The sequence below is a fragment of the Canis lupus genome, chromosome 10, assembly GCF_003254725.2.
Source record: "Canis lupus dingo isolate Sandy chromosome 10, ASM325472v2, whole genome shotgun sequence".
Classification (NCBI taxonomy): Eukaryota; Metazoa; Chordata; class Mammalia; order Carnivora; family Canidae; genus Canis; species Canis lupus.
The window spans coordinates 25,730,369-25,754,987 of NC_064252.1; the positions used below are offsets into that span (position 1 = coordinate 25,730,369).

At 39.2% G+C, this 24,619-nt stretch overlaps 1 protein-coding gene across 5 annotated transcripts in view; it reads right to left on the reverse strand.

The window, feature by feature from the left end:
* The window catches only part of TNRC6B (trinucleotide repeat containing adaptor 6B), a 243,814-nt gene that overhangs the window by 154,557 nt on the left and 64,638 nt on the right, over window positions 1–24,619 (reverse strand). For all 5 annotated transcript variants that reach the window (XM_049115268.1, XM_025459179.3, XM_049115257.1 and 2 more), the window contains exons 2-3: window positions 24,070–24,145; window positions 16,746–16,836 (exon numbers count right to left, since the gene is read on the reverse strand). In XM_049115268.1, coding sequence (XP_048971225.1) covers window positions 16,746–16,790 — 45 coding nt within the window. In that variant the 5' untranslated portion in view covers window positions 16,791–16,836; window positions 24,070–24,145. The remainder of the gene's footprint in view (window positions 1–16,745; window positions 16,837–24,069; window positions 24,146–24,619) is intronic.

Here is a 24,619-nt window from a genome sequence, read left to right on the forward strand (position 1 = left end):
CTTGTTTTCAGCTCAGGTCATGATCTCAGGGTCCTGAGACTGAACCCTTTGTTGGGCGTGGAGCCTGCTTAGGATTCTTTCTCCCTCTACTCCTCCCCCAACCTACTCGCTCGTGTAGTCACTCTAAAAAACCAAAAAAAACTGTTCTATTTAATATCACCAATAAATATTGGTTGCCTTCTTCTTTAAAAAAATTATTTGAAAATTTAACAGTTTTATGAGGTATAACTGATGTATATGAAACTACATATATTTAGAGTATACAATTTGATAAATTTTGACGTATGTATATACCCATGAAACTGTCATCACAATAAAAAAAATGACTATTTAAAGAAATGACTATTTTTGCCACTCCTAAAAGTTTCATTATGCACTTTCTTAAATTTAAAAAATGGTCAATTTTCCCCTCATGCTCTCCCTCCCTGGGCAACCACTAATATTGTTCCTGTCATTATAGATTTGTTTGCATTTTTGAGAAGATAGATAGATAGATAGATAGATAGATAGATAGATAGATAGATGGAATCACACAGAACATACTCTTTTTGTGGGGGGGGGTCTAGTTTATCTATCTATCTATCTATCTATCTATCTATCTATCTATCTATCTATCATCTATCTATTTATCTATGAGAAACACACAGAGAGAGGCAGAGAGATAGGTAGAGAGAGAAGCAGGCTTCCTGCAGGGAGCCCGATGTGGGACTTAATTCCAGAACCCCAGGATCATGCCCTAAGCTGAAGGCAGATGCTCAACCACTGAGTCACCCAGGCATCCCTGGTCTAGCTCCTTTTGATTAGCATAATTACTTTGAAATTCATCCATAGTTTCATGTATCAGTAGTTCATTTCCCTTTTATAGCTGAGTATTATTCCATTGCATAGAATCTACCACAATTTACTTTCCAGTCATCTGTTGATGAGTGGCTGGGCTGTTTTCAGATTTGGGCTACTGCAAAAAGCTGCTACGAATATTCACTTAGAAGTTTTTTTTTTTTTTTTAAGATTATTTATTTATTTATTCATAGAGACACAGAGAGAGAATGAGAGGCAGAGACACAGGCAGAGGGAGAAGTAGGCTCCATGCAGAGAGCCTGACGTGGGACTTGATCCAGGGTCTCCAGGATCACGCCCTGAGCTGCAGGCGGCGCTAAACCACTGCACCACCGGGGCTGCCCTCACTTAGAAGTTTTTGCATGGATGTATACTTTCTTTTTTATTGGGTAAATACTTAGTACTTAGCACTATATATTTAGTTTGCAAGGGATGCCATGACAAAGTACCAGAACTCCTGTGCTTTCAGTAACAGCAATTTACTGTCTCACACAGACCTGAAAGCTAGAAGTGGAAAATGAAGAAAAGCATTGGTTCCTTCAGAGAGCTGTGAGGGAATAATCTGTTCCGGGCCTCTCCCCCTGGCTTGCAGATGGCTGTCTTCATGTTCACATGGCATTCTCCCTGTGTTTGTATCTCTACATCTAAATCTCCCCTATTTTTAAAAAGATTTTTTCCATTTATTTGAAAGACAGAGGGAGAGAGAGAGAGAGAGAAATCACAAGTGGCAGGAAGGGACATAGGGAGAAACAGAATCCCTACTGAGCAGGGGGCAGATGTGGGGCTCAATCCTAGGACCCCAGGATCATGACCTGAGCCAAAGGTGGACACTTAACTGACTGAGTCACCTAGGCACCCCATCTCTCTCTCTCTTTTTAAAGTACGCTCTAGGGATCCCTGGGTGGCGCAGCGGTTTGGCGCCTGCCTTTGGCCCAGGGCGCGATCCTGGAGACCCGGGATCGAATCCCACGTCGGGCTCCCGGTGCATGGAGCCTGCTTCTCCCTCTGCCTGTGTCTCTGCCTCTCTCTCTCTCTCCGTGTGACTATCATGAATAAATAAAAAAAAAAAAAAAAAAAAAAAAAGATAAAGTACGCTCTATGCCCAAGGTGGGGCTTCAACTCACAACCTTGTGATCAAGAGTTGCATGCTCTACCAACTAAGCCAGCTAGGTACCCCCTAAGTATCTTTACTGAGATATAATTTATATACCATAAAGTTCACCTGTTTAAAGTATACAGTTCAATGGCTTTTAATATATTTACAGAGTTGTGCAATTATTACCACAATCCAATTTTAGAACATTTCTATCATCCCCAAAATGAAACTTACCGACAGTCACTCCCAATTCTGCCCTCCCTTCACCTTCCTTTCTGGCCCCATATAACCACTAATCTACTTCTGTCTCTCCAGACTTGCCTATTTTGAACATTTCATGTATAAATGACATCATACAGTATGTGCTATTTTGTGTCTGTCTTTCCCTGAGCATAATACTTTCAAGTTTCATCCTAGTTGGAGCATGTATCAGTACTTCATTCTGTTTTATTGCTGAATACTACTATCCCATTATATGGATATACCATTTTGCTTCTCTACACTATCACTAATGGACATTTGGATTATTTCCACTTTTTTGCTATTATGAATATTGCTGTTATAAACACGCATGTACAAGTTTCTGGGTGGACACATGCTTTCATTTCCTTTGGGTACCCAGGAGTGGAATTGCTGGGTCATATGATAACTATGTTTAACTTTTTGAAGGACTACTGAACTGTTTCTCAAAGCAGCAGCACTATTTTCCATTCCCATTAGCAGTGTCTAGAGGTTCTAGTTTCTCCATATCCTCACCCACACTTGTTATTTTCTGTCCCTTTGATAACAGCCAACCCAGCAGGTATGAAGTGGTATGTCACTGTCGTTTTGTTTTGTAGTTCCCTAATGAGTAATGATGTTGAGCATCTTTTCATTGTCTTACTGGCCATTCTTTAGATAACTGTCTTCCAATTCTCTGCTCATTTTTAAAACTGGGTTCTTTTCCTATTATGGAGCTTTGAGAGTTTTTAATAGATTCTATATACAAGTCCTTATTCAGGCAGATGCTTTTTATGTATTTTCTCTAAATCTGTGGCTTATTTTTTGGTCTCCTTAACAGCATCTTTCAAAAAGCAGAAGTTCTTAATTTTGATGTAGTATAATTTATCAATTTTTATTTATTTTTAGGATTTTATTTCCTTTTTAAGATTTACTTATTTGAGAGAAAGAGAGAGCACACCAACATGAAAGTTTGGGGAAGGGCAGAGGGAGAGAGAGAGAAACTTCAGCAGACTCCATGCCAAGTGCAGAGCCCAATACAGGGCTTAATCCCATGATCTTTTTTTTTTTTTAAGATTTTATTTATTTATTCATGAGAGAGACACACACACACAGAGGCAGAGACACAGGCAGAGGGAGAAGCAGGCTCCATGCAGGGAGCCTGATGTGGGACTCGATCCTGGGACTCCAGGATCATGACCTGGGCTAAAGGCAGCACTAAATCGCTGAGCTACCCAGGCTGCCCTCAATCTCATGATCTTGAGAGCATGACTTGAGACAAAATTAAGAGTCAGATGGTCAACTGACTGTGTCACCCAGGCCCCCCCTGCCAAATTTTACTTTTAAGTAATCTCTACACCCAATGTGGGGCTTGAACCTACAACCTGAGATCAAGAATCACATACTCTATGACTGAGCCAGACAGGCACCCCAGACAATTTACCAATTTTTAAAATTTAATGGTTGTGCTTTTGCTATGGTACCTAAGAAATTTTTGCCTAACCACAGATTTTCTCTCATATTTTCTACTGAAGCATTATAGTTCTAGATTTTACATTTAGATCTAATACTCATTTTGAGTTAATTTTTTTATACGCTGGGCACCTGGGTGGCTCAGTGGTTGAGCATCTGCCTTCAGCTCAGGTCATGGTCCCAGGGTCCTGGGATCAAGTCCCACATCAGGCTCCCTATTGGAAGCCTGCTTCTGTCTCTGCCTATGTCTCTACTTCTCTGTGTCTCTCATGAATAGATAAATAAAATCTTTAAAAATTTTGTTTTAATATATGCTATAAGATTTATTTATTCATTTTTTGCATATGGATATCCAGTTGCTCTAACACCATTTGTTGAAAAAATATCCTTTCTCCACTGATTTGCTTCCACAAAATTGTCTTTGTCAAAGCTCATTTGTCCATATATGTATGGGTCTATGTCAGAACCTCTTCTCTGTTCCATTGGTCTAATCTGTTTGTCTTGTTCTCCAATACCACAGGGTCTTGATTATCATAGCTTTATAAAAAAATTTTTTTAATAAAAATTCTTAAATCAGGTAGTATTTGCACTTCAACTCTGTTCTACTCAAAAGCTGTTTTGATTATTGTTGTAAGTTGAATAGTGTCCCACCCCCCACAAAAAAAGATACGTTGGGAGTCCTAACCTCTAATTCTTCAGAATGGGACCTTATTTAAAGATGGGGTCTTGCGCAGCCCAAGTGGCTCAGCGGCTTAGCGCTGCCTTCAGCCCAGGGCATGATCCTGGAGACCCAGGATCAAGTCCCACGTCAGGTTCCCTGCATGGAGGCTGCTTCTCCCTGTGCCTGTGCCTCTACCTCTATCTCTCTCTCTCTCTCTCTCTCTCTCTCTTTCTCTGTGTGTGTGTGTCTCTCATGAATAAATAAATAAAATCTTAAAAAAAAAAACCCATGGGGTCTTCATAGAGGTAATCATGAAGTTATTAGAGAGGGCTCTAATTCAATATGACTGGTGACCTTTCATAAAAAGGGGGAAATCTGTACACAAAGACAGACATGATTGCAGGAAGAATGTCATGCTGCAACAAGCCAAGAAACTAGAAGCCAGAAGCTAGGAGAGAGGCCTGGAAAAGACCTTCCCCTAGTCCCTTCACATGGAACAAGGCCCTGCCAACACTTTGATCTTGGACTTCTGGTTCTCAATATGGTGAAACAATACATTTCTGTTGTTTAAGCCATTCAGTTTGTGGTACTTTGTTAGAGCAGCCCTAACAAACTAATACAGCTGTTCTACGTCCTGTGAATTTCCATATGGATTTATAAGTCAGCTTTTTCACTTCCACAAAAAAAAAGTCTGCTAAAATTTTGATAGCAATTGAATTGACTCTATAGATCAATTTGGGGAGAAGCAACATCTAAACAATATTCAATCTTCTGACCTATAAACAGCTATATCTCTCCATATATTTAGGTTGACTTTCTCTCAGCAATGTTTTGAGGTTTTCAGCATATGTACAATGCTAAGGAGAAGGGAGGACAGCAGACATCCTGTTGTTCTTCATCTTAGAAGTAAATCATTCAGTCTTTCACCATTAACTGTAGGGACTTCATAAAAGCTCTTTATCAAGTCAAATACTTCCTTTCTATTCCTAGTTCGCTGACAGTTTCTACCAGGAACAGATGTGGCATTTGTCAAATGCTTTTTCTTTTTTTTTTTCTTTTTTTTTTAAATTTATTTATGATAGTCACACACACACACACAGAGAGAGAGAGAGAGAGAGAGAGAGAGGCAGAGACATAGGCAGAGGGAGAAGCAGGCTTCATGCACCGGGAGCCCGACGTGGGACTCGATCCCGGGTCTCCAGGATCACGCCCTTGGCCTAAGGCAGGCACTAAACCGCTGCGCCACCCAGGGATCCCTCAAATGATTTTTCTGAATCTATTGAGTTGATCATACTTTTTAAAAAAATTGTTAATGTGATTAATTAAACATTTATGGATTTCAACCAACCGTGCATTCCTGGGAAAAATTCCCACCTGGTCATGTATTATATCATATGCTCAAATTTTGTTTAGAATTGTTGGATCTACTTCATGAGTGATCCAATTCTGTAATATTCTTTTCCTGCAATGTCTTTGGTTTTGATATCAAAGCAATGCTGACCTCACAGAAGGAGCTCAGAAGCATTCCCTTCACTTTAAGTGAGATTATACTAATTTACATATAATATAGGAACCTTACAATAGTACCCTTCCATCTTCCCCCTCTTGGCCTTTAGGCTGCTGTTAGTGTACATCATACAGATATAAGCCCACAATACATTTGTGTAACTTTTGTTCAAACAATCAATTCTCTTTTAAATAAATTTAAGTAACAGAAAAGTCTTCTGTGTCTACCCCTGTCCTTTCCATTTCCTGAGCTCTTCATTTCTTTGCATAGATTCGTATTTCCACCTGGCATCCCCTTCCTTCTCCCTTCCACATTTCCTATAGTAAGGAAGGGTATGCTGCTGATGAATTATTTCAGTTTTTGTGTGTCTGAAACAGACTTTATTTAGCCCTCATTCTTGAAAGAAATTTCACTGATTACAATATTCAAGGTTAAGCTTTTCTCGCAGTACTTTAAAGACCACTGTCTTCTTGTTTGCATTGTTTCCAAAGACAAATTCTTATCTTTGTTCCTCTGTTAACAGTGTCTTTTGTTTTCTGGTTTTAAGAATTTCTCTATCACTGGTTTTGAGTAAATTGATTATGATATGCTTTGGTGTGGTTTTCTTCATGTTTCAATAACATCTAACTTCTTTGGTCTGTGGGTTTACAGTTTTTATCAAATTTGAGGCCATTATTTCTCCCTTCCCTCTTCTTCAGAAACTACAAATACATGTATATCAGGTTCCCTGAAGTTGTCTATAGCACACTGATCATCTTTCCATATTTTGCTCTTTACACTCTTTTTCTGTGTTTTATGCTGGATATTTTCTATTGAGTAACTTTAAATTCTCTAATTTTTTATTCTGATATCTAATCTGCCACTAATCTTATACAGTATATTTTTCATCTCAGATATAGTTTTCAACTCTAGATATTTGAGTCTTCTTTAAAAATATCTTTCATTTTTCTATGTAATATTTTGAATATCTTTTAAAAGATTTTATTTATTTACTCAGGAGAGATACAGAGAAAGGCAGAGATATAGGCAGAGGGAGAAGCAGGCTCCCCAATGGGGAGCCTGATGTGGGACCTGATCCCAGAACCCTGGGATCACGACCTGAGCCAAAGGCAGAAGCCCAACCATGGAGCCACCCAGGTGCCCCAACATTCTGAATATCTGAAATATAAAATAAGTATTTTAGAGGCACCTGGGTGGCTCAGTAGGTTAAGTGTCTGCCTTTGGCTCAGGTCATAATGCCAGGATCCTGGGATCAAGCCCCATGTTGGGCTCTCTGCTCAGCAGGGAGCCTGCTTCTCCCTCTCTTTCTGCCTGCTGTTCCATCTATTTGTGCTCTCTCTCTCTGTCAAATAAATAAATAAAATCTTTTTAAAAATAAGTATTTTAATATTCTTGTCTGCTAATTTTAATCCGTGTCAGTTGTAGATTGACTTCAATTAATTGATTTTTCCCCCTTCACATGGTCTATATTTTCCTGTTTCTACATGTCTGATAATCTTTGCTTAGATATCAGATATTGTGAACTTTACTGGATTCTTGTATTTTTGAGCTTTGTTCTGGGACACAGATTACTTTGAAATAGTCTATTCCTTTTGTGTCTTGCATTTAGGATGTGCATGGCTGGACCAAAGTAGTGTTTAGTCCAGGGCTAGTCATTCCCTACCAATGAGGTGATGCCTCTGTTAGTACCACTACTGAGGGCTCTACCAAATGCTCCATGAATTATGAGGTTTTCCAGGGTGTGGAAAGAGGCAATATTATGGGCACTGTTTCTTTTAATCCTCTTGGATGGGTCTCCCCATCCTGTCCCAACCATGAATAGTCTTATATGCATGTGCTCAAAAGTAATCTGCTGAATACTCAGGGTGAATCCTCCATAGATCTCTAGAGTTCTCTCTGTAACTCTTCCCTCTCCAGTATTCTGGCCAGATCTCTAGGTTCCTTAGTCTCCCCAGACCCTCAGCAAGGCTGCTTCAACTGAGATGGTCCATTGGGCTTTGCCTGGGCTCCTCTTCCCTGCTCTGCAGCCTGGAAACTATCTCAAGCCAGTATGCTGGGGTAGTCCAGAGGACTCACCTTATTTGTTTTCCATTTCTCAGAGATCACTGCTGTTCATTACCTAATGTCCAATGTTTTTTAAACCATTGTTTCAGATGTATAGATATATCATATTTTTTGTCTATTTTTAAGTGGTTAAAGGTAAATTCTGTCCCTGATATTCCATCTTGCCCAGTATGAGAAGTCCCAATAACTTTTAAAAATTGTGTTATTTTAGGAGTACCTGGCTGGCTCAGTATGCAACTCTTGATCTTGGGCTCATAAATTCAAGCCCCATGGTGAGTATAGAGATTACTTAAAAATAAAATCTTAAAAAATATTGTAGTATTTTAAAACCATTTTTAAGTGTAGAGTTCAGCAGTATTAAGTATGCTCACATTGTTGTGCAACCATCACCACCATACATCTCCAGAATTTTTTCCATCTTCACAAACTCAAGCCCTACACTTTCTACTCCACTCTCCCTTCAGTCCCTGGCAACCACCACACTGCTCTCTGTTTCTATGAATATAACCACTCCAGGCACCTCATATAAATAAGAATCATATAGTATTTGTCCTTTTGTGACTGGCTTATTTCACTAAGCATAATGTCAAAGTTCATGCATGTTGTAGCAGGTGTCAGAATTTTCTTCTTTTTTAAGGTTGAATCATATTCCATTGTTGGGATACACCACTTTCTGTTTATCCATTCATCTGTCAATGAACATTGGATTGGTTCTATTTCTTGACCACTGTGACTAAGGCAGCTATGAACACAGGTATGCAGATATCTGATAGAGTCCCTGTTTTCAATTATTTCTTTTTCTGTTTTAATTAAGTTTTTAATTTTAACTCCAGTATGGTTAACATGCAGTTATACTAGTTTTAGGTGTACCATACTGTGATTCAACAATTCTATAATTACTCAGTGTTCAACCTTCTTTTAATTTTTTTAAAGGTTTTATTTATTTATTCATGAGAGACACAGAGAGAGAGGCAGAGACATAGGCAGAGGGAGAAGCATGCTTCCTGTGGGGAACCCGATGCAGGACTCAATCCCAAGACCCCGGGATCACAACCTGAGCCGAAGGCAGATGCTCAACCACTGAGCCACCCAGGTGCTCCCCTGCTTTCAACTCTTAATGATTTTTTATTATGGAATATCCTTTCTACTCACCGTCCCTATTTCTCCTCATCCTCTAAGTAACAGTTGGCATAGTAGCCATTTTTCAAAAAGCCATCATTTTGAAAATCTCCTCTGCCTTATGCTAAACACACTCTCCATTTCTTTTCTTCTCTTTCCCCTAGTCTTAGAACCTTGGAATTATGTCTTTGACTTATAAAGCTTTTCTCTCACACTGTTACATGAAAGCTTCCTTCACATCATTTAGGCATTAGTTCAAGTGCATTTCTTTTGAACAGAACTTTCTGACCACCCCAGCTAAAAGAGCTCCACACTCAGTCACTCTAGCATAACACATATCACTACCTGAAAAGAACACCTATTTACGTGTTTTGTTGTCTATCTCCCCTTACCAAGAATGCAAACTTCTTGATGCAGAGAGACTGAATGCCTTATTCATTATAAACCTGGCACAAAAAGTTGTTTGATAATTATTTCCTGACTCTCTAATTTGCTAATCTCTGCTTTTCTTCCTTCTACTCTCCAAACATCTATTCCCCCAGGTCTGTCCTTGAACTCATCTCTTCACATTCAGCCACCAAAATTTCACGTAACCTCACAGTTTCAACTATTCAGTGTGAGTGATTTCCAATTCTGTATTTCCAACCCTGAATTATCCTTTCTCCAGCCCTGTATTTTCACCTGGGAGAGACACTGTCATGAGGATAATATCTCAAACTCTGACACAGAACTCATCATACCCACTCCCTCAAAGTTGTTTCTTCTCTCATGTTTCCTATATCTGACAACAGCCTCCCCTTTCTCCCAGTCACTCAGCGGAAAATCTTGATGTCATCCTTGATTTCTCCTTTTCCTCCACATCAAATTAATTGTTAAATCCTATCCATTTTATAAATGCTATACCTTTCTAACCATCCCCTCCATTCCAGGTACTATAGGTGGTTTTAAAAGAAACCATACAGGAGTGCCTGGCTGGCTCAATCAGTGGAGTATGCGACTCTTGATAGGGTTGTGAGTTTAGGCCCAAATTTGGTGTAGACATTACTTAAAAATATCCTTTTATAAAAGCATACATATTTCCTGAAATATAAAGTTAAGGACAGCTAATATAGATGATGACAGAGAAAATATTAAAAATGGTCTTAGCAGACAATAAAGAAGGGTAGAAGCTCCTAAAATTGGGTCTTTTTTTAAATCAAAGTATAATTCATAGAAAAATACATAAACCTTAACTGTAGCACTCAGTGGATTTTAGATATGATTGCACCCATGTAACTACCCCACAAATTAAGATAGCATGTTTCCATCACCCAAAAAACTCCCATATGCCCTTTCCCATGGATATTGTCACACATGCCCCAGGTAATGATTCTATCACCATAGGTGAGTTTTAGAAGTTCATAAACTTCACATAATTAGATTGTGGCAGAATGTACATGTTTGTTTGCCTTTTTTCATTCAACATACTGTTTCTGAGATTCATCAGTGTTTTTATGTAAATCAAAAGTTTAAAAAAAAGTTTAATTTTTAGGGGTGCCTGGGTGGCTCAGTTGGCTAGACATCCAACTCTTGATCTCAGCTCCAGTCTTGATCTCAGAGTCATGAGTTTGAGCCCCATACGGGGCTCCACACTGTGCATGGAGCCTACTCTTAAAAAAAAAAGTCTAATTTTTAAACTTAGTTATTACTATTTTATAGAACAAATATACTATAATTTGTTTATTCATTTACCTGTCAATGGATAGTTAAACTATATCTGGTTTGGGGCTGTTACAAATAAAGCTACCATGAATGTTCTCACCTAAGTCTTTTTTATGAACATATGCAGTTAATGTATATACTTATATATATTCCTAAAGATATAAGACCTTTATTAGATAAATGTATTGCAAGTGTTTTATCCCAGCCTGTAGTTTTTCCACATTCTTAATGCTGTGAGCATATTAGCAGATGTTTAAGTTTTTTAAATGAAATTCAACTGAGTAACTGTTCTTTTTTATGGTTCATGCTTTTTGCAATCTACCTAAAGTCATAGAGACATCTCTCTCTCTCTCCTTTTTTTTTTCTTCATAGATACATCTCCTATGCTGTCCTCCAAAAGCTTTATAATTTTAGCCCTCACATTTAGGTCTATGATCCATCTCAAATTAGGTTTTATGTATGGTGTGTGGCAGAGCAATCATGGTTCATGTATTTCCATGTGGTTATCTGGTTGCTCCAGCACCATTTATTGAAAGATCTTGCTTTCTCTCTAAGAATTATTAGTCTTTTGAAAACCCCTTTTTAAAATTCTAGGTTTAAAAGATCAATTGCACAACTACAGGATGGGCAAGGCAAGTATAATAGCAGCGTACTGGATAATGTGGTTGACTTTGAGAAACAGAAGCACTTCCCCCCTTAGCAACAGAACCTATAAATTTTAGCTAACACATATTCTAACATCATTTGAAGTCTATTGTGTCCACGTCATTAAATTCTGGTCAAAGAAATATAAAAGCACAGTTGAATGTGCAACTTTCATAAAGTCTTTCAAGGGAAGTGGTAAGTTCTCTCTTTTTTGCTAGATGGAATACAAATGTGACAGTTGGGGCTAGAAAGAAAATAGAATTTTCTATTTTTATGAATTAGAGAAATTTTTTAAGATATAGAAAAAAGTACAGAGAATAAAATAACAAACGCACCCATGTAATGACCACTCAGATTTAACCTATTTGCTTTATCATATTTGCTTCAGATTTCTCTCTTTTTTAAAGAAATAAAAATACAGATATAGTGAAGAAGTGAGGTCTGTCCCCTGTGTAGCTAGCCCTTTCCAAACTCAATCTTTTTCCTCCCTCCTCAGATGCAACCCTACTCTGAAGTGTGTGTATGTCTTACCTTTCAGAGACAACTTTAAGAATTCACTGGTTCTGCCTCCTCTGAGTGCCCCTTAGTTCAGCTGTGGTCTGCGCATTACTGGTTTAGGGATCACCTGGGGCACTTGTGAAAAACAGAGATCACAGGTTCCCAACTCCTGAAATCCTATTTCAGTAAGTCCAGAGTGGGACCTGGTCACCTTTATTATTACTTTATTATTATTTTTTCACTTACATTTTAAAAAGCATGCCAGGTACAAATCAAAACCACAATGAGATAGTATTTCATATGTAGTATGTATGAAAATACATACTACAATAAAAAATACATACTATAAAAAATTGGTAAGGATATGGACAAATTAGAACCTTCATGCACTTCTAGTGGGAAGATAAAATGGTGCAGCCATTTAGAAAACAGTTTGGCAGTTCTTCAAAAAATAAAACACAAAGTTAGCATATGACCCACAATTCTACTTCTGGCTATTCACCCAAGAGAAATGAAGGCATGCACAAAACTATGTAAGGAAGGTTTGCAGCATTGTTCATATGCAAAGAGCACCCACTCTCCTTGTATGCATTCTTCTATACCAGGTGACCTTTCTAAGAAGTTTCTTTGATATAAGTAAACAGAATTGATTACTCTGCATATAACTTCTTAAGGATGGAGGACTGAACTTAGTTAGCATGGACTTTGGAGTCAGACTCGGAATCCAATCCAATTGATGCTGTTTGCCAGCTATGAAAATAAATGGAAAAATACCTATCCTGCATGGTTTCTTTCCCAGTCTGCTCTTAAAATACCAAAAGCCATAAAATCTTGTTACCATTTGCAAGATCAGAGTCAGTCTCAGAGATATCCTAAACTTAAAGAGGCAAAAGATTTGGAGCACCTGGGTGGCTTGGTCAGTTACGCATCTGACTCTTGATTTTGGTTCAGGTCATGATCTCAGGGGTGTGAGATCAAGCCCCATGTTGGGTTCTGCGATGGGCTTGGTGCCTACTTAAGATTCTCTCTCTCCTCCTTCCTTTAACCCTTTTCCCCTTCTTCCCTGCTTGCTCACGGTCTTTCTAAAAAAAATAATTTAAAAAAATTGAAAAGCAAAAGACTAGTCTAAATCATCTCATTTAACTCTTTGATGTAAAGCAATCAATAGATCACTTTATTCTTTGTAGACAAAGACTACATTTATTCATTTATTACCTCTGATAACAACAAAGAGAACACTATAAAATGTTTACTTCCTGATTAAGTGTTTTTTATTTATGGTAATTAAGAAAGACACATCAGCACTTAAATCCATAGCTATAATTCTTAAACTCTAAAGCTTGTTTGTTTTGTTTTATTATAAAATGCTTAACTATACAAAGAAGTACAGAGAATAAGATCACAAGCACTCAACTGCTCGGTTTTATGTTAATTTTTACTATGCCTGCCAGATTTCACTTAAAAAATAAACATTCCAAGCCTATAGCTGCAGAATCTCTACAACTAGTAAGCCAACACCAACTCGTTTAGAATATCAACCTAAATTATACTAAATGTAAAGTGAGAAATAGCTGTGGAGTAGTAATTAAAAATTCTGATCTATCCTTGGTAAGAAACACAGTAAAAGATTGTATCAGTATTGATTGGAGACTGTCCCAGGAGTGTTGGCTATTGCCTCTTGCTTCACATGTCCTTTCATGAGATCTACTTCCTTGTCTGTGGTCCCTGCCACCTGACTCAAAGAACTCAAGACCTAATGGAAATCAGGCCACAAGCTGGGTTGGGCCAATAAGATTCTCTTTCTTTAGAGAATTCACAGATATTCTAGTCTATCCTCTACATCAACACTAGTTGTTAGGAGAGCAAATCATAAAGTAAAATGCACATTTCACCTCCACACTTTAGAAATCTGTTGCCTGTTCTTGAAACTCCTTAGCCTAAGATAGTCTTAGATAATGGTCTCTGTCATTCCCTTCTCTTTGGCTGGCACCTAACACTCTAATCACTATTAAGGATGACTTCAAATTTTCTCCTAATCCTCCCACTGAGAAGTGGAATCTGTTTCTCCTCCCCTTGAATCTGGGGTAGCCCTGGGACTGGCTTTAATTCACCAGAAGGTGGGGAAAGGAAAGCTGTGTGACTTCTAAGGCTGCCACTTCTGCATGTTTACAGTACTCCTTGGATCCGGGTGACCATGCTGTTAAAAACCCAAGCCATGTACAGAGGTCATACGGAAGAGATCCTTGATGCTCAAGTCAACAACCTCAAACTAAAACTGCCAGCTGCCAGCCATGTAAGTGAGCCATTTTGGATGTTTCTGGCTAGGTGGCCCTCCAGATGACTGCAGACCCTGTCAATACCACTTTGGAGCAGAATTGCCCTATAGAGCTCAGTGAATCCCAGATTATGAGACATAATAAAAAGTTGGAGTGATTTTATATACATATATGTACATATTTCCCTATTATTAATATCTTATCTCAGTACCTTTGTCACAATTAATGAACCAATAGTTACACATTATTATTATTAACTAAAATCCACTTGATTCAGATGTTCTTAGTTCTTACCTAACAGTCTTACTCTATTCTAAGACCTCATCCAGGATATTCTATTACATTTAGTCATGACGTCACCTTAGCTTCCTTTTGGCTAGGAAAGTTTCTCAGACATATCTTGCTTTCCCTGGACAGTTTCGAGGATAGTCTTGGTCAGGTATTTTGTAGGACATCCTTCTATCAGAATCTGTCTGATGTTTTTTCTCATGATTAGAGCGGGACAATGGGTTTTGGAGAAGAAGATCACTAAGGTGCCATGTCAGCCCATCACAACAAGGGTATGACTTATCCTGTCGATGTAGATTTTGACCACCTGGCTCTTTGTCAAGTTTCCTCACTGTGTGAAGCCACACTTATGGAATAAGGAGTTATGTTCCATATCCTTGAGGGTGAAGTATCTACATAAATTATTTGGAATTCTTCTGTCCAAGAGATTGTGAAAGTGGTTTTAAACCACTAATTTTTGGCATGGTTTAATGCATAGCAAGATATCTGAAATATATCTTGGGTAACTGTGTTAGTACTATTCAACTCAAACATTTCCACCATCTCCTGTTAGACTTCACCAGTTATACACGTGACATATGGTTCATTTTGCTTATAATGCCCTTCCTACCTCCACCCACCCATTCGCCAACCACCAAATAAAAATGAACAAAAACTCCTTATTTTTCTAACCAAACTCAATTGTTAATTACCTCCTCTTTTCTGAAGCTTCCTTCCAGAAGGAATTCTTTGCTTTGGTCTAGCTCCTAATTCCACACAGTTAATGCCACTATCACTGCCCTTATGGTTTGGTTACCTCCCTCAACTAGACTATAAGTTCCCAACAGGCAGAGACTGCCTTATGTAACTCTGCACACCATACCTGGGACCACCAGCACATACTAGGTTCCCTCTAAATGTTTGTGAATTAAATAATTAACTGAATGACTACAAAGGTGTATTATTTTTTATAATATCTCAATTTAAAAGCGTAAAAGACACAGCATAAGTAAATAGCTGTAGTCCAGGATGTGTCAGTAAATCCACACTAGAACTGGAGCCTCCGTAGTAATGCACAGTTCTACTGTGTAATAGCTAGACCAGGCACTAAGAAAACCAATCACTGCATTCAATGAGTCAAAGCCGCATATAAAAGACAAAATAGTATCTGTTTTCAGATCAGTGAGACAACATAGGCACATAAATACTACATAAATCGGATCACTCGAGTCTCTTTCTAAAGGAATCAGGCCAACAAAGTCCATACCCTCGCCTTTGGATTTCCTGATATGTCATCAAGACTTTTTACAGAACATAATTTTAATATTTAACTTTTAAAGTGTGGAACAATGAAACAGATTCATGGGTAACTGTGTTAGTGCTATTCAATTTTTTCTCTTACGTACACAGCAGGGAAATTAAATAAGCCCTGAAGTGGTCTTTGGGAAAAATATAAGGAATAGTCACTTTGTCTCCAAAGGATTCAAGGGCTTCTGAAGTTTTACATTAATACTAACTCTGTCAACTTGTCTTCCTTCAGTATTTACAATAGCGGCTTTCAGTAAAACTGCAGAACTCTCTGAGAGAAAGTGATTAGGTCATACAAAATTGCATTCTAGTGACCAGGGGAAAAAAGCCCTCCCACAGAGAATACCAGTAGCACGGGCAACAGCCAAAAGACTCCTCTTGGGAAAGTCCAGGGCAGCAGACTGGGCCTTGTCCAGGACATAGCCTGAGATACCCTTGGAGTCCTTCCTTGGAGTGCCCAGGAAGGACTAGGAACACCTCTGAAAGGAGACAGACATGACGGTGATACTGAGGTCCCATATGACCAAGCAGAGAAAGAGCTGAGGAAAGTCAGGACATGGAGCCAGATACAGAGATACACATAAACGCATAGATAATAATTGATATACAGGGTTTGACAATGGTTAATATTCATTCAAGCCTTAGCTTGAAAACCCAAATCTAACAATTACTGTTTAAAAATTTATATAAAAAATGTGTAGAAATTATTGATAATTTCCTGTGCAGCAGGAATAAGACAGACTTTTACTTTTTACCTTATATACTTCTGACTCATTTTAATTTCTTAAAATAAGAATGTATAATTTACACAATAAAACATTAAAAGATAAAGTGCTATCATTACATAAATGAAACAAAGTTCTCTTTGAGTTCAGTAAAATTTGTTTTAAGTTGGTCATGGAGCATAACAAAAAATGGTTATCAAGAAGAAAAAATCTTCTCACCTTTAGGTTAGGTTTTAATTTAAATCAAGCTAATTTCTAAATTTACCTAAAACAAAACACCCACTCTACTCATCCAGTGCCTGTTTTAAATTTCTACCCAAACTGTTTGCATCTTTAGTAATTCACTGACCTTGGAACTGCTTTCTTCCGACACTTCTCCCTCATTGGTTTGCATGGGAACAGACTCTGTGCAAAACTCTGCAGAAACACACAAATACTGCCTAGAAGAGGTAAGGAGAGGGAAAAAAAGGAAGTTAGTGCAAAAATCAGTTTTTCAAAGATTAGACTGAAACCCTATCACTAAGGCAATGACCCTGTGTGTGTGTGTGTGTGTGTGTGTGTTTACATGCATCTTTGTTAAGAAAAAGAGGAGAGAGGTTAAGAGAGGATTTTCCCCACCTTAGGGGAGGAAGACATTGGAATATTAAACAGTTCTAGATTTCTTTCCTCTTTTATCTTGATTTTTAGCAGAGGTGACAGTGAAAATCTTCAGTAATTCATACAATACAGTGACCTATTGGAAAGGATGCCCACCTATGTAAAGCAGGGGGCCAGTTGTTAGGCTGTAGCAGGTCATACTGCCTGCATATTACAATAGGCTACTGACACTGGCTAGGTTCCCTGGGTTTATCATTTATATTTAATATTTGTGATATATTTTATAACTGAAATTGGGGTACATGCTAATGGTTGATCCCACTTCTTTAAGAGGTTTTGCTTAATAAACTAAATATCAGATAATTTTTTACATAAGAATAGGCTATCCCAGGACAAGACAAAAAAAGTGGTAATTTTTCCTCTAAGAATAAAGTGAGTCAAGTTAGTTAAAATTTCATGAATTAAAATGTATCAACAGGAAGCTACTGAAAGTATATGTAACTTTCAAATTTTCATCCAATATATAATTGCTGAAGGATAATTACTCAAACTGACACAAAACAAATCTCCATCCTATTACAGGTAACCAATATTTTAAAACATTTCTAACACTTTAAAGGGTTCATACCTACAAAATTATAAAAGCTAAAAAGATGCTTGCTCCCAGTATGTGTGTGTGCAGGGACTCTCTATAAATGCAACAGCCTGGGGGTCTGGTACCGGAATTTGTTTCCTCATCTGCTGGGTGGGAAAGGAGTATCAAAATATCTACTGTGCTCACCTAATGAGTTTTTTTGGGAACCAATGTGTATTTATGTGACATGAAATATAAAATCAGTACAATGGAAGCTCTGTTAATCAAGCCCCATTCACTCGCTCCAGATGAACTGACACTGCCCATTCCTAGTGTGAAACAGATGCTCACAGCAAGTGAAACAGGTTTTCTCTAGTTGGTTTTACCCCTCATCTGTTTATGACAGTTGTGCAAAAATAAACTTGCTCTTTCTATGAAAATTACATGGAGAGCACTAGAAAAACTCAGTATGCTACCTAGAAGGATGTCGTATGCAAATCACTTCATAAATGTCCGTAAGTTCTCATTTGACTTTACAAAAATAGAGACTGTATTTCATAAATGATGCATCATAGGCACAGCTGACAAAAAAAGACACCCCAATGATTTATGTGCCATTTCTGTGTGAAAGTGCTGGGATAGAGGAACTCTCCTTCACCTGTCCTGAGGTTTCCCTCCTAGTTCTTCTCCACTTGCACAAATTCCACCCCAGAGAATCCTTTCTGAATGGTGAGCTCAGAAGGAGAAACAAGGCACATGAGGTCAGTCCTTCTCTCTTCCTTTTGGAAGCCAGAAGTCCCCAGGGAGCATGAGGTTTCCTCTGCTCTTGTTCCCCTAAATGCTGGCCCCTCACAATTACCTGGGACTAGGTAAGACTGTTGAATACTGAGTTCAGTACTAGGAAGTTCACTTGCCTATAGATGTAAGCCACATTCTCCACCATAACTTTATAAGTAACAGAGATGATATTTTGGTCTCTCAAATGCCCTACTCTTTTATCTTTTTTAAAGATTTTATTTATTTTTTCATGAGAGACAGAGAGAGAGGCAGAGACACAGGCAGAGGAAGAAATAGGCTCTCTGCGGGGAGCCCAATGTGGGACTTGATCTCAGGACCCCAGGATCACAACCTGAGTTGAAGGCAAACGTTCAATCACTGAACTACTCAGGAGTTCCTCTACTCTTTTATCTTATTTCTCAATTGATATGGAACTCAGCTAAGGGAAAAAGAGTGCTATTTATTCGGTCTCTCAAAGACCTTAAAATCTGGTACTACTCCCAAATTGGGGAGTAAAATGCATGTGGAATTCCTTAAGGCTTCTATTGGGGCAGGACTTTGGGCTTTTAGTGAAGGAGCAACATGTTTCAATCTTGTAAAAGTTTACATTAGGCCACGTGTCATACATCAGCTTTACACTATTGAGGCCAAATTTATTTATTTATTTATTTATTTATTTATTTATTTATTTATTTATTTATATTGATTTATTTATTTATGATAGACAGAGAGAGAGGCAGACACACAGGAGGAGGGAGAAGCAGGCTCCATGCTGGGAGCCCAACATGGGACTCAATCCTGGGACTCCAGGATCGCGCCCTGGGCCAAAGGCAGGCACTAAACCGCTGAACCACCCAGGGATCCCCTGAGGCCAAATTTAGAAGTTTAAAAACCACAGGCCACACTGTATTTTGACACTAGTGATGACTGTAGTTATGGTAACTTTGTCTTCAGATAAGTGGCTGTTTCTATAAAGACTAAATACACCAGGCACACTAGCCTTAGCAAAGGGGCTTTGCTGGTGATAGGCAAAGAAAGAAGCCACAGTCAGTTGTGGTGGTGGTGGTGGCAGCAGTCGTGGTGATGGTACTGAAAGCTCATCTAAATGTCAGCTGTGTAAGTGGCCTCAGCATACATCGGCCACTCTGGCCTAGCAAGCAAATGCCAGCTATGCTGGCCTCAGCAAAGGGAATAGGGCATTAGCAGGCTTGGTTGGCTTCAAAGTACAGAAGGCTGCTGCCTGACCTTGAATTATGCAGGCACAGCTTTTCCTAAGCAGGCATGGCTGAGGCAAAGATTAGACTTTAGGGAAAAGAGACTTTCTTCATACAGGCCTTTTAGATATTAATGAGCAGAACAATTATTTGCTGCACATAAGCTGCACGGCAGCGGAATTTCAAACAGCCCATGTGCTACAAAACCAGTGAAGTTCTATGTTTAAATTGTTTGTGCTCGGCTTACACAGGCAATCCAAAGGGGAAATAGAAATTAAAGAGGTTTTTCATTATACTCAGAAGGCAGGGAACTTCTAGAGAAAGGTACAGAACTTGGTAACTGGGGTGACCACTACTATAAATTCCTCAATATTGCAAAAAGAACTTCAAGTATTAATCTTCAAAGCAGAAGACAGTGGACATTGGTCGGGCTTTTCGCAGGTATAGTAAAGGCCCAGTTCCAAATTTAACCTCCTGCTGGCAGATTTTTCCAAATTGGGTGAAGTGTCCAAGTCACAGATTCTGTACACTGGCATGGCTAACTGGGTAACTTGGAGAGGCTCAAACCAAGAGAACCTCACGCATCTTCCCTTTCTCAGACAGCAACGTGGCAAGACCAAGTTCAGCATTCTGAGAACATAATTTTATCAGAAATTACTGCTCATGGGCAGGAGATAGACTTATTTCTGAATTTGGTTGCTTCTGAATCTGGTGGCTGTGGGAACAGTGCTGAGCCAAAACAATTTTGTTTAGCTTTGGAATTCATAGAATTTATATACTGTTCTAATCCATTTTAGGATTTCCTGGGACAAAATCTATTTTGCCCATCAATTCTGCCCAAGAGAATACCCGAGAGAAGAGTGGGTAGCAGTGGAGGGTTGTCTTTTTGAAAGTGGAGCAGGACCCCCTCTGCCCTAGAAGGGAGGGACACACCAGACATGACCTGGCTTACTATCTAAGACCAGATACTAGGAGAAAAGAGCCATTGTGTTAATGGAGGAAAACTTGCCATCTCAATGCTTCCCTCCATATGGGGTGATATCCTTTTGCTGTTATTGGCCTTATATCCCTACGCATGCTGTCAGGGTGAAGTGACTGTCCAGTCAGTGAATTTGGAAGGGGAAACTGATACTGTATTATTAGTTTCAAATTTAATTTCTATCAATGCAGTCCATACCCCATTTGAAAGCCCTTCCCCTCACCACCAATCCACATCTCCATCCTTTTGATATCCAGTCATTTTTTATTTCTAAAAATCTTTCCTGATCAACACCATATAGTCTGCCTACTTACTATATATGTCATATCGTACCTATTTTTCTATTTGTCCTTTCTTTAATTTGTCCTCATTTTTTTGTGTGTGGTTTTGGAATTATTGATACCTTTTTTAGGTGTTTCTTGAAAAAACCTTGACGACATTCTTATGAAACCCTGGCTTATAGTCGTGTCTAAGGGTCTAAGTGAATTTTACTGCCCTCTGACAAAATGAGAGGAGAACAAAGTAGTAATGCAAAAGTATATGGTTGAGCTAGGGGTTCCACTTGGGAAGTGACAAAGGGGCCAGTGTATCGGTGCTAAGAGAGTGATGAAAAAGTCAAGGCAAAGTCCACTTATGTGAAAATTCCCCAGAGGGGGTGAACAAGTGGTAATAAAGCTGTCAAAGATGACGTGACAACACAAGCATTTGATTTCTGCTTCAACACATGATTTCACCTCAGAGCTGTCACCAGCTTGCCATATGTAGTAAGTGACCAACAGTCTTGACGTGGCAGTGCTTCAGCACAGAGGACAGGACTCAACAAATGTTAATGACAAACAGGAATAAAACCATACATTGTACAGTATCCATGCTAGGTCTTCTCTAAAAGTTGGCAAATAGGGGATCCCTGGGTGGTGCAGCGGTTTGGCGCCTGCTTTGGTCCAGGGCGCGATCCTGGAGACCTGGGATCGAATCCCACATTGGGCTCCCAGTGCATGGAGCCTGCTTCTCCCTCTGCCTATGTCTCTGCCTCTCTCTCTCTCTCTCTGTGACTATCATAAATAAATAAATTTAAAATAAAATAAAATAAAAGTTGGCAAATATATTAATATTTTCAAATATATTTAATATTCTCAAAGCTCTCCAGGACCTAACCCTAAGGTGTCACTCTGGCGTCACCAGCCAGACCTCTTTTTCTCTTTGTTCCAGTCATAATGAACAGCTTCATTACAGCTTCACAAATATGCCAGATTATTTCAGGTTTCCACGTTTTTGTTCATACTACTCCTTCTGACTTTCCCTCCCCTGGTACCACCAGAGAACACCCTACTCTCATCATTCAAGACTCAGTTTTTATTTTTTTATTTTATTTTATTTTATTTTATTTATTTTATTTTATCTTATTTTATTTATTTATTTATTTATTTATTTATTTATTTATTTATTATTTTTTTTTTTTTTAAGACTCAGCTTTTAAAAAGTCTGTGGGCAGCCCCGGTGGCGCAGCGGTTTAGCGCCGCCTGCAGCCTAGGGCATGATCCTGGAGACCCTGGATCGAGTCCCACATCGGGCTCTCTGCATGAGAGCCCTGGATCGAGTCCCACATTGGACTCTCTGCCTGCTTCTCCCTCTGCCTGTGTCTCTGCCTCTCTGTGTCTCTATGAATAAATAAATAAAAAATCGTAAAAAAAAAAATAAAAAAATAAAAAGTCTGTCCTAATCCATCTCCAGGCAGAACTGGTGATTCCTTCCTCAGTGTCCCCAGTGGGTCTAGTCTGAATTCGATTGTAACACTCTACTGGCTTTACTTGCTTACACAGATGCCTCCCTTATGACACTGTCAACTCTTTGACACCAGACACTATATCTCATTAATTTCTGTCTTCACAGTTTACTTAAAACTGTATTCCAGGGATTTAATAGAAAGTCAATATTTCTACATAGGAATGACCGGATTAATCAACTAAAGTCCTTTTTTATTTATTTATTTATTTATTTATTTTTTTATTTTTATTTATTTATGATAGTCACAGAGAGAGAGAGAGAGAGGCGCAGAGACACAGGCAGAGGGAGAAGCAGGCTCCATGCACCGGGAGCCCGACGTGGGATTCGATCCCGGGTCTCCAGGATCGCGCCCTGGGCCAAAGGCAGGCGCCAAACCGCTGCGCCACCCAGGGATCCCAAAGTCCTTTTTTATTTAAATTGCAATAGATATCAAGTCAATAGGTATTTCCTGGGTCCCTCCCACACACCAGACAGTGTTCAGCCAGAGTGCTGTAGTACAAAGAGCTTTGGCTTTGAAGGAGCAGAGTCATTCATAATTCTTTGTCAGTTATTAGCTGTTGTAATCTTGGGCACTTAATGTTCTAATCTTCATTATTTTCATCCATAAAACTGGTCAGGAGGAGGTGTTACAAGGATTAGATGAAATAACATATGCATAGCACCCAGGAAGATGTCCAGGAGCAGACAATAGGCACTAAAAAACCCAGTTAGTTCCTTGCCAAGAAGTCTCAAAGGGTTTAAAGACTAGTAAAGGAGACAGAGACAAATAAATAACTCTAATGCAAAATACCAAATGCTTTATTACAGTCATAGTAACAGGTGCACCTAGAATACAGATGAGAAAGAAATTCTGTCCCGCAGCCTGGGTGGCTCAGTGGTTTAGCGCCGCCTTCAGCCCAGGATGTGATCTTGGAGACCAGGAATCGAGTCCCAGGTCGGGGTCCCTGCATGGAGCCTGCTTCTCCCTCTGCCCGTGTCTCTGCCTCTCTCTCTCTCTCTCTCTCTCTCTCTCTCTCTCTCTCTGTGTGTCTCTCATGAATAAATAAATAAAATCTTTAAAAAAAAATTTTGCCAAAGTGGCCTGGGAGAGGGGACCACAGGAAAGATATGAGAAAGAGGAGTGGATAGCTACATTCTTCTCCCCTCTTCCAAACTCCAAGTGGAGAAAAAAGCATCAACCATGCCACAAAGCCACGATAAAGAACTATACATTTGGGAAATAGAAAATGGCCTGGTAGGGCTTTTACAACAGATAGGGCACACTAGAAAAGCAGTCAGAAACACTGACTGGAATTAGGTTCTCAAGCAATTTGTAGGATGGCATCTGCAGCAACTGAAAGCCGTGAGAGCTATTTGAGCAAAGGAGTGACAATGAGTAAATACATCATTTCGAAAGTTAGTCCTGGCAGTAACATGGACTACAGACTGGAGTAAGGACAGACTAGAGGCAGAGAAGCTGGGAACACGCTCCCAGAAAACTGTGGAATTGCTAAATCCTAATAACAAATTCTAGCTTTATAAAAGGATGAGGCACCAAATGTCACTTGATCATCTGGATTGATGTGCATTTTAAAGGGACCCACTGAAGTAGAAATGCAAAGAGCTAATATGACGGCCAGCTTAAATACACTGTGGAAGAACTCAGGAAAAGGAGCAGTAATATCAAAATGCCCTTTTCTTCTTTTTAAGATGAAGATTCTCCCATTTCATTGCCAATACACACTGGATTGAAATTTTTAAAACTTACCTTTGACAGTATCCTGGGGCAACACAAGCCCGTGAAGATGAGTCTAGACTACATTCAGTGCAAAAAAACCAAAATCCTGAAAGAAAGAAAAATCACAGTGAGCTACATGCTCATAGCAAGATGCCATGGGGAGGGGCGGGGTACAGGTCTGAATTAGGCAGCCTGGTACAAAGCCAGGCTCTTCCATCTACCAGCTATTGATGCTTGGGCCAGTGGCCAGCCTCCCGAGCCTCAGCCTCCTCATTCAACATTGAGAACAACAACAGCACCTTCTTCATAAGGCTCTTTGGAAGTTAAAATAGAATATGTATAAAACAGTATAGGGCAGGGCACCAACCACATGCTCAATAAAGGTGAGTGGTCAGTCATTAAGAATGTGAACTAAGGGATGTCTGGGGACTGAGTCAGTTGAGTGTCTGCCTCTTCATTTCAGCTCAGGTCATGATCTCAGGGTTGTGAGATCCAGTCCCATGTCAGGCTCCATGCTCAGTGTCAGGTCTGCTTAAGAGTCTCATTCTCTCCCTCTCCCTTCCCAAGCTCTCAGTCTTTT